Source organism: Chironomus tepperi, unplaced genomic scaffold, assembly GCF_022539635.2.
Source record: "Chironomus tepperi strain 1889 unplaced genomic scaffold, CSIRO-AGI_Ctep_v1 contig_82, whole genome shotgun sequence".
Lineage (NCBI taxonomy): Eukaryota > Metazoa > Arthropoda > Insecta > Diptera > Chironomidae > Chironomus > Chironomus tepperi.
The window spans coordinates 881,999-892,520 of record NW_027226204.1 but is presented as its reverse complement, the minus strand read 5'-3'; the positions used below and the strand labels follow the sequence as shown (position 1 = coordinate 892,520).

The 10,522-nt window shown below is 31.4% G+C and overlaps 1 protein-coding gene across 3 annotated transcripts; it reads right to left on the bottom strand.

Moving 5' to 3' along the window:
- Positions 1 to 4,598: 4,598 nt before the first annotated feature.
- Positions 4,599 to 9,233, bottom strand: LOC139085783 (solute carrier family 25 member 35-like). Of its 3 annotated transcripts, none has more exons than XM_070633930.1 (5): positions 8,811 to 9,233; positions 8,447 to 8,759; positions 6,121 to 6,336; positions 5,742 to 6,008; positions 4,599 to 5,363 (listed from the first exon to the last, which is right to left on the bottom strand). In XM_070633930.1, the coding sequence occupies exons 2-5, from the start codon at positions 8,484 to 8,486 to the stop codon at positions 4,933 to 4,935; spliced, it is 954 nt and encodes a 317-aa protein (XP_070490031.1). In that variant the 5' UTR covers positions 8,487 to 8,759; positions 8,811 to 9,233; the 3' UTR covers positions 4,599 to 4,932. The 3 variants fall into 3 exon arrangements, with proteins under 3 accessions (XP_070490031.1, XP_070490032.1, XP_070490033.1); XM_070633931.1 differs by having other exon boundaries at positions 8,447 to 8,737; XM_070633932.1 differs by lacking the exons at positions 8,447 to 8,759; positions 8,811 to 9,233 and adding an exon at positions 6,795 to 7,018.
- Between the last annotated feature and the right edge of the window lie 1,289 nt (positions 9,234 to 10,522).

The window sequence follows — 10,522 nt, the reverse complement described above, 5'->3', positions numbered from 1 at the left end:
TGAGGAAAAAATCAAAAATAAGGTTGAAATTTTTCTCATTCCAACGATACTTTCCTCCTTGCCTTTTTATTGTTTATTTTTGTCATTTTCTTTTTCACTCACAATTAACAATATACATTTCGAAAAACAATGTAGATTGCTTGCGTTTGTAGCACATTGTCAATTGATATATTTCTTTCTAAAAGCTATTTACTCTTCGACAGTGGATTTATTTTGCTTCTGTTTACCATAATATTTCCTAGTGATTTGCCTTTCTTTTTCATTTTTTATCCCTTGAGAATTTTATTTTGTTTATTTTTATTGTTAAAATTAGGATTTTTGGTTCCTTTTTGTACTTCTTAGAAATGAATTTGTTGAAGTTCAAAATTTGAATGCGAAGTTCAAGGTTTTACATTGGAATTTCAATAGCAAAACACATAATATTTTAAATTTCATAGAGTTTTAGAATTCAAATTAAATTTCAATAACTTTGCAGATTAGATTTTAAATTTTTAATTTCAAAACTTAAATTTTAACAGCTTTAAAAATTCAAGTTCAAGTTCAATAACTTCAATTTTTTTTTGAATTTTATTAATTTTAAAGTTCAAAATTTGAATTAACCAATTTAAAGTTTCCAAATCCGCCAAGTTTAAAGTTCAATAACTTTGGTATTCAAATTTTAGATTTCAAATTTTAAAGTTCAATTTTGAATGTAAACTAATTTTAAGTTCAAAATTTGAATTTTGATAATTTCTTGAGCAAATATAAAACACGAACTGACAAAATTTGTTATTTTTTTCAAATTCCAAAAAATTTTTTAAAGTTAAAAAAAACTAATTTGAGACGTTTTTAGGCAATGTTTCATTCAAAATTTAATTTTAACATCATCAAATCACACAATTCAATTATTAGACAAAATAAAATGATGCTTAAATCATAAATTAACTAAAATTAATTTTGTAAATATTCCAAATTTTCGTAAATTTGTTTTGCAATAATCGATTGTGCAGGATCGATTGCGCTAATTTTTGTTAATTTTATCTTATTAAATAAGTTACTTAATGCTAATCTCAAAATTTTCGATACAATTTAACATTTGAAATTTAAATTAATGAGCAAATTTTTCCGTTAGATTGCTAATTAAACATTTTTTTTAATTTTGAATCAAAATAATTTTTTGTCAAATTTTCAATCGATTGAATTACAAAAATCAAATTTTCAATAGCTTTAGTAATTTTTCTCTTTAATCAAATATCACCTTAAATTTGTTCATTTGTTGTTATTATTCATTTAATACAACAATATTTTGAATAAGTTTAATTAAAAAAAATTTGAATTTGTGAAAAGTTCAAAATTTTGATTTTTAACAACTTTTAAGTTCAAAATTTGTTTCATTTGCTCTAAAGTTTATTTTGATTGATTTTAAGGTTCAATATTTGAGCTTCAATAACTTCAATATTTAAAATTGAACTTCAATACAATTTAATTCAAAAAAAAAAAAAAAAATTTCATCAAACTTAAAAATAAATCACCAAATTCCATGACCTACCTGATGCGCATTACTTATCACCATAGCAACCATATCACTTGAGCTATCAATAAAAAAAGACTGAACGGTAGTCAATACCCAAAAATTATGCTTGGATTTTCCACTAAATCCCCCCCAATAGAATGAAGCTTACACATCAAGGTCGGCATTCTTGTAACTGTCATTTATTCCTCAAGCTGCTTTGGGATTACATTGCCTTACTTTCTTTTTTCCTATAAAATATGTTATGCTCTATGTTAAAATGTATACGAGACATGACAGCAAAACAAACCATAAATTTTCCACAACCAATAATTTTTCCTTAAGCAACAATTAGCGGAATTCCACCACCTTTGACATAAATTTGTGTGGCTTGCGATTCTCTCATGAATTATTTCCCCATGACAATGCCATTTATCTCTGTTTCTTTGTCTTGTTGAGTTCTTATCAGCACTAAGTAGTCAAAAGACGAGTAAAAAATCAATAAAAGGTGAAGATGTTTTATGTTTCGAGTGATCTAAGTGTATATGCTCAGCATAAGTCTCATATATATTATATCGTATTACATCATCATTGTCTGCTTATTTTATCTTGAAATTTATATCTTACGAATATGAAGGAATGTTATAGACCTAGGACAACTGCCTGTAATAAAATGTCGTAGCGGAAATGCTGTTCTTGAATGAAATTTTATTAAACTTTTTCTTCTTCATGCTTACTTGCTGTCTTTCCTTCTTATTGTTATCAAGAGATACATTTTTATGGCATAGAATTGCAACTGAAAATATTTTGAAAACAGTCAAGCTATCTTGAAGGTAAATAAGGAAAACAATTGTTAAGCTTTTTCATTTTTTCAATTTATTTTTATATCTCTTCTTCCGCCCACAAATCATGTATGGGAAGTAACAACTCATACCACATGCGAAAGGATATATACGTGTACACATAGAGGATGTATAGGAAGGCATTAAGTTAGTAGTGCAACGAATGTTTTTATCGTCAAGAAAATAAATTCTTTTCCTTAAAGCTTTTTTTTGAACATGTTAGGTAGTTGGTGCTGCTTATGAGAGGTAAGTCGTAAAAAATTTCACATACTTTATGTCGTTCCTGTGTGCTTCATAGAATGTAAAGGAATAGAGTCAAAATAATGTGACTATTGTAGCTGAAATGAGCTGAATTAAAACTGTGTGAATCCACTTCATGTGCTTCATTCCTTCTCTATCCCCATTGAGATGTGTAACAGTAGTAAAAGAAGTACAAAGCAAGTCATATAAGAAGGATATAAAATAGAAAATTTTTTCATGTCTTTTCGCTTACTTGCATTGTTATGTTTGCGTATTACAACAATAACATACAACGGCAAGCATGTTGGAAGTGAGAAAAGTGATAGACAAGTCAAGAAGGCGTTAATGGAAACAATTCCATTGCCTCAGATGTTTATTTACTTACGCGATAGAGAATAAAACAATATTTTCGACTTTGTTGTATGAAATAGATTTATTACATACCGAAATGCCATTCAGCAGCACTTGAACAAACATGACCGGAGTAAAAAAGTTAATTCAATTCAACTTCAGTTTCATACTATTTTCATGTCATTCTCATTTGACTTTCATTATACATTTATTTACTCTTATAGCTGGTTTTATACAGTTTTATATCGTACATTATACTGAGTTGAGTGGTGTGCTGTAGGTGTCATTTAAGGCTGTTTAAGTGAATGCATGTCTAAGGTGAGTGAATGAGATTAATGGAGATTTTAAATTACATTTTAAGCTGTTCTAAGAAAGTTGTAGAATTTTGAGCTATTGTAGTTGAATTTCAAAATTTTGAAAACCGTTAAATTTTGAATTTTAAAAGCCGTTGAATTCAAATTTTTAAAAAATTTAAATTTTTATAAACCGTTAAATTCGAATTTAAAAAGAAACGGTAATTTTTGAATTTTAAAAAACCGTTAAATTTAGAAATTTTGAAATGCGCTATATCCAGCTCTCACTGCATACACAAATGAATAGGATAAGCTTAATATATATTTTTTCAATTTCAATGGATCAAGTTGACTGCTTTTATTACATACAAAAAAGAAATATTCTCTATATAAGGTAGAGCTCCTCTTTTTTCTGCTCGTAATTTAATCTCATTTTCATTTGAATGAATTGTGTAAAAAAAGGACAAAGTTTCTCATTTACGTATTATATTGAAAAATTTTTCCTTCCTTTTACATCCATATTAATCATCTTGATCCAATTTCCATTCAAAAACTGTCACCATTATACATGAAAATTTAGTTTTTTTTAAAAAAAAATCCTCTTATTTTACAGGTGATTAATGAGGTAAGTTAAAGTTCTTCACAAAAGAATCAACTGTAGTCGAATAAGAATGAAAATTTCTCACACTTTAATTATATACACAGAGCATTCAAATGTCAGACGAACGACATCTACGACTTTAAAGACAGCGTTTATCTGTTCATTTTTAAAAATAAAAATAACAAGAAGAGAAGTATGAGTGAGGAGCAGAGTTGCTGAATGGCTGTTTATCTGATGCATGTCAATTAGAGCACATACTAGTCTATAATACAGAAACAGGCGATTTCTTACTTAGACTCTTTCTTATTAAGACTTCTTGGCATGACTAGGCTTGAATTATATCAATTTTCTTTAACTTATACTGTCTGTCTAAGTGTTGAGGTATTTAAGGTTAAGATGGCACTTACCAACTTAGATATTAAGACTGATTAAGGCTTAATCAGTTTCTTTGCATCTTTTGAGAATATATCAACGGTCATTTGATATTTAAATTGTATTTGCAACTACATTAGGTTGATTTTCCCCCTACATAGTTGCAAACCCTGTTCAATCAAATATTTAGTTTGTTTTCAATCGTCAAACAATAAGCTTCTGTTTGTTAAAATCAACTTCATTATTCTAATTTACTGTGCAGCACTTAGATTTTAGTAGATCTAACAGTATCTACTGCAGTTTTGTTTAGCCTAGAAGAGTTATTGACATGATTTTGTCAGGAAAAACTGAAATTATTGAAAATTCCAATCGTTTAGACATAAATTCACAAGAACTGAACATTAACAAGTTATTCAGGACAATGATATGCATATTCCCTAGACATCTACTGTAACAGCTCTGACAAAGAGACTCAAATTGTGTTTTTTTCATAATAAAATAATATTTATGTGTTCAAGCTGGGTAATTATTACTTGTTACTTTCGTAATTAATTAGTTGTAAACTCATCGTTAAATATAATTATAAAGAAGTCTCATTCGAATGAGTTGGATGTTCCCAAACAATAACGTACAACAATTATGGTTTTATAAATAGACAAATATACATAAAGAATATGGGGAGGATATATATGTATGTATGCAATTTTAAAGAAGCATAAACATAAACATAAAAATTTCCACATATCATTCTAAATATACCACAGAGTCATAATACAGATCCTTCCAATTTTTAAACAAATCCCAAAATGTAAGATTCAAAATTGTATGTGGAGCTATGCGCATGTAGTTTGCTGTGAAACCTTTGTATAAAGCAAGCAATCCCTCAACACGTATGGTCTTCACAAAACAATCAAATAAATTTTTATACAACAGTCCTTTTCCTTCTGCATTCACACCTTGATTGAACATTCGTGTTGCAATTGTATCAAATGGATTCATAGCTAGTGATGTATAGAAGCCGGATAATATTGAGGATGTGAATGCTGTTAATACTATTGATTCAGCAAATACTTCATAACCTATGAGGAAATCTTTAGTTTTTGAAAATGTTGATAATTGTACGGACGATCCAACTGATGTTCTCGCAAGTATTCCTGTCCATCCACGCCATAATCCTTTAATTGAAATAAATGATAAATCACAATTTGAATAGTTTAAGCTGGGGTTTACATGTGCGGTGGGTATCAATGCGGCAAACATGGGATGTTAACTGGAATCATGCAATGGATGGCATGGACTAGAAACAGTGACTCTAAAGCTTGTTGATTAAGACAATTCAGAGAATTATGACTTTAAAGCTGTCGCGGCTCATACTTTGTAAATCTGATTTATAGCCACAATAGAAGATGGAGTCTTCTGACCGCCTTAATACAATGTGCCTCTATCTGTTGCTTACACAATGATACCCAGTTAACAACCCCAGTTTGATTGGATTTGGAATATTGTTTTTTTTTTAGGAATGGCAGGGACAACACTTATGCTTTTTTCATTACCTCGTACACCGCTTTCTGCTAATATCCTTTTGAATGCATCAAGTGTAGATTTATGACCATGTTGAAAACCGACAGCATATTTGCCATAACTCTGTGCTTGCATCTGCGTTTTAATCATATAGAGTGGACATCCAACAGTTGAACCAAATATTCCACTTATACCACCCCACAATATGCACAAACCCGGATTCAATTCACCATTTGTATTTCTGTTATATCCATAGTTATCAATTGTCTGATAAGTTCCCAACCGTACACTATTCATACCTGGAAATAAGAAAATTTTTTTTGCATCATTCTTCAATGAATTTATGTCTTTTGAGTGTCACAACACTAAAGTCATATCAATATCAATAGTATCATATGTAGGCACACATACAAAATTGGAATGCTAGTGCTGATGGCAATCCTTTTTGTAATCCACGTATTCCTTCCGATTTAACAATAGATTTGATTGATTGAAAAATATTTTTATATGGTTGCTTTTGCTTTTCAGCTTTCAATTGTAGATCCTTTATGCCATGCTGGATTGATACCATTTCACCTTGTAGTTGTTGTCTCGTTTTTATGACATCAAAGGGATTACTAAAGAATCCTACAAAAATTGACAAAAATTGTTGAAAATTGAAAAATGTTTAATGTTTGGATGTGCTTTACGGTGATGACTGTGGGATGCTTTTATTCTATACTTTAAATAAGTATGAACTTTTATGGGATTCAATCGAAATATTTTGAGGTAAAAATAGGTTATTCTAAAAGAACTTGATATTTCCTGTGCTGTATCGAATTCTATGGAAAATACAATATGTATCTAGAATTGATGTCTAAATCAGGCACAGATTTATTTTAAGGTTTCTAAGATATTCAACCATAAATATCCATTATTTTTGTTAACAAAGAAATCATATCCAAGCATAGCATTTCCTTGAGGCAGGAAAATGCGACAAATGCGTTTGAGTGCAGCTTTGAGGTAAATCTATATGCTGCTTTATGGTATATTTGTTCTTCTTATGAAAAGCTGTTTAGAACTCATATGTTTGTGTATATTCTTACCCTGTTCATCTGTACAAACTAACTCGAGGAGATTATGATGCGATTAGTCTTTCATGCGTAGACCAGACCATACGGTCGGCAAGTTTTAAACATGCCTTGAGCAATACAGTGCGGCGAACCGCAAGAAATTGGTTGAAATCAGCTTTCAAGGTGTTGTCAGAGAAACTTTGTGTCTTACTGTTGAATAAGACAACATATCGGTGCCTTAGCAAACACGTTGTATTTTGCGGGTTGATATATCAGACTGTAATGTCGCAAGCATTGCTCACATCCTTGCCGTATCGACAACATTCTATATTTTATAAATGTTATCCAAACTTTTTTCCGCCATGGCACACCTTGGTGATGATGAGTCTCGACCAAAACCGCACACAGCTTATGGCTTATGGCATAATAATGTACCGCAGCTTATAGTTTGGACAATACTGTTCTATGAAATGTTTAAGAGATCAACCTATTGAGGGAATCGAACCCACGTCCTCGCAAACAACACACAGTTACAGAAATACTGCCTGTTGCCTAACTACTCATCCATAGAGGCTTTATTCTCTAAATGTCAGATTCTTCTATGCTTGGACACAACACATGCCAAATTCCATAAATGTCAAGTTTATAAATAGACACACGATCGACTATTAACAGCCGGTTTTAGTCAGAAAGAGCTGTAATCAGGGGGAATGGTTTTAGGGTACTTGGTAACACACTTCGCTGGTCGTACAGATCAGTTGTGATCCATGACCTCCAACCGGAGTCGCCTGAAGATCCGGCAATTATATTTGCTGAAAGTCGGACAGCTAATGTTCCAGGTCGAATAATATTACTAATAGTTACAATTAAAACTATAAAAGGCATTAATACAGGTGATGTACCTTGAGGGACAAGATGGGCTCTAGGCTTTAGGGTTCCCTTCCTCAATTTCAATGGTGGGCAACCTGTGTGCCGCGGCACACTAGTGGATGGCTAAGATTTTTTTGGAAGTGTCATGAACCGTGTACGGTTTCGGTTGAAGCTTACAACCAAGAGTTGCTGGAAATCAACAAAAGGTTGCCCACCACTGCTCTATTTGGACAAGATTCTTCAAATTCCTAGGATTTTCCAATGCAAAATCAAATTGAATAATCCCTCCTGACTACACTCCTGCACCCAGTAACTCATAATGTCAGCAACAGATTAAAACTTAAAATAACACAGCTCTACCAATGATTGTAGCCAAGGCATTTCTATTATTTTACACATTTTCAACTTTGCCTGCTTTAAATTATGTGATCCAAATTTGAATTACCAATCAGTATCATAAAATTGCTAAGGCAATGACTTTAAAGGTCACATTTTATTCAAATGAAAAAATCGACAAATAAGCAAAGGTACCGAAATGCGTTTGTACAATTTATCATCATTAGCATCTTTCTATTGCTACTTATTTTCACTTTGCTGTTTATTTTTAATTTAGGCGGTACTCAAGAAATGAGAGGAAAAAAAAATAATAAAGTCAACGTCATGAGTCGGTCGGACGAAAATTTACGAATTTTAAAGAACTAATCGACATTTTTTTAGTGACGATGTCGGTCGATGGATGTATATGACACTTTAAAGTTGCACATGTGATGGTGAATGATAATGAACAAGTTCAGTATTAAATTTATGATATTTACCGGCACAAGCAGCAGAGAAACCTCCCAACACAAAATCCATAATTACTTTATTAATCTTCTGTCTTTTTATGATGAGAGAAGAGACATTAAAGAGTCTACGAGAGTCACAATATGTTGTCCTTGAACAACTTTTTTTATCTTATCTAATCAGTCACTGCTTAATAGAATTATTTTGACTTGTTCTGAGCTGATTAATCTTATCAGTCACCAAACCAAAAATAGAATCAATTTAATTTCACTTTGTCAAATAATTTAATTAAGTCTAATGTGTCATATTGAGCGAGTAGCTTCCTAGAAATTGCATAATCAAAGACTTGTTACTGTATAATTTATTAGACTCTATTAACTGCTTAATTTGCCTTACTTCTTCTTTTTTTGACGGTGATAAATTAATATTGTGTGTAAAAAAATGCTTTTACAGCCTCAAATATCACTAATTTGTTCGAAATTTTCTTGATAATAAGTCAACAGCTGTTTAGTCGATTAATTTAGCTTGTTTTGTCAAGCCTCAGTCTAAACTTAATATTGTTTTTGTTTATTTCACGATTATTTACGTTGTACGGAATTGAATTTGGATTTAATTTAATTCACTAAACACTTAAAACTGTGAATTTTCACCTATTACAGCAAAACTGTGAATGATCAATGATGACTAGATGCATTATTTTCAACTAATGCGGAAGTCCGATTAGTATTGAACTTGTGTGCATATAATATAATATTTTTTGTAATACATTTATGCAAATCTGTATCTGTAGAATGCATTTTTGGGGATTATTCATAAATTGAGGTTCAACTATAATTAAGGGCGTCTGACAATAATGTATTTAATGAAGATCTAGAGTCTAGACTCTTAAAACAGCGTTGTCCAACCTTTTTACGCCACGGCACACTTTTGGAAAACTTCGACCAAAACCCCACACGGTATACGGTTCATGGCATTTGCTAATATTTTTGTCAACACACAAATGTGCTGCGGCATATAGGTTGCCCACCACTGGTCTAGACTCTAGAAGGTCAATCACATTACATAATACATAACCCATTAACGTCATCCTGAACAACACAACGTATTCGCTATGACATCAATAAGTCGCCGTATCAACGGTTGGACGCGAAGTTGACTTGACGGCATCATGGCAGCTGATTTGGCTGAACTGTATTGTGTCACACTGCATTGTGTGTCTCACCGTATTGTGTGTCGCATCGCATTGTGTGTCGCATCACATTGTGTGTCGCATCACATTGTGTGTCGCATCACATTTTGTGTCTCACCAGTGGTGTGCCGCTAAGGGGTGCTTTCAAAAAGACTAATATAATTGTGAACTATCCCTAAGTGGTCAACTTCCTGTTGTTAATAATCTATGTTGAGGACCATATGAACCTTATGTCCCTAATTCTATATGTTTGGCCCCTAAAACCCCATTCCCCATTAAAACTGTCTATGTTGTGATACCAAAAACGACTGTTTTTGTCCCAAAAATGGATAATGATTCTAAATCTAAATAACTAGACATCATTTCCGAACGACCCCATCTACTACAAATAATAACTTTTTTCATGAATGAATAAAAAAATCTTCTTTTTTTGATTCTGAAGCCAAAAAATATTCTTTTCAAAGGTCATCATTATTCATTCAAGTTGTAAATTCTTGTTATTTTCGCACATTTGGATGTGATGAATCGCCATCCACTCAGGTTTAACATAAACAGCAATTTGCTTTATGACATAAAAATATTTTTATTTTGATTAGTGAGCAGAAAATTTTATTTTGTCACTTGCACAAATTGAACGTTACTTGAGGGAAATTTGAATATTTTTGTGCAAGTACTTGACTTGATTTAACTGACGATTGTATTGTGAATGTCAACAGGTGGTTGTAAATTTGGCTAATTATGCATGTTTGATAATCATGATCAACTCTAGTGGATAAAATATGGTTTGTTTAATGCAGAATACAACTTACAGCTCTAATTATTTGCTTAAATTAAGAGAAAAATTAAAATTTTTTAAATTCTTTGAGAAACTTTTTTAACGGTCAAAAAATATTCAAGTGAAAAATTGAGAAAAATTCCA

What these genes read in the sequence shown, in the direction of transcription:
- LOC139085783 (XM_070633930.1), bottom strand. Translation starts at nt 8,486, where the DNA reads ATGGATTTTGTGTTGGGAGGTTTCTCTGCTGCTTGTGCCG. An exon ending in TTTCTCTGCTGCTTGTGCCG is followed by an intron (nt 6,337 to 8,446) that starts GTAAATATCATA and finishes CAATTTTTGTAG; the next exon opens with GATTCTTTAGTAATCCCTTT. An exon ending in AGCAGAAAGCGGTGTACGAG is followed by an intron (nt 5,364 to 5,741) that starts GTAATGAAAAAA and finishes TTTCAATTAAAG; the next exon opens with GATTATGGCGTGGATGGACA.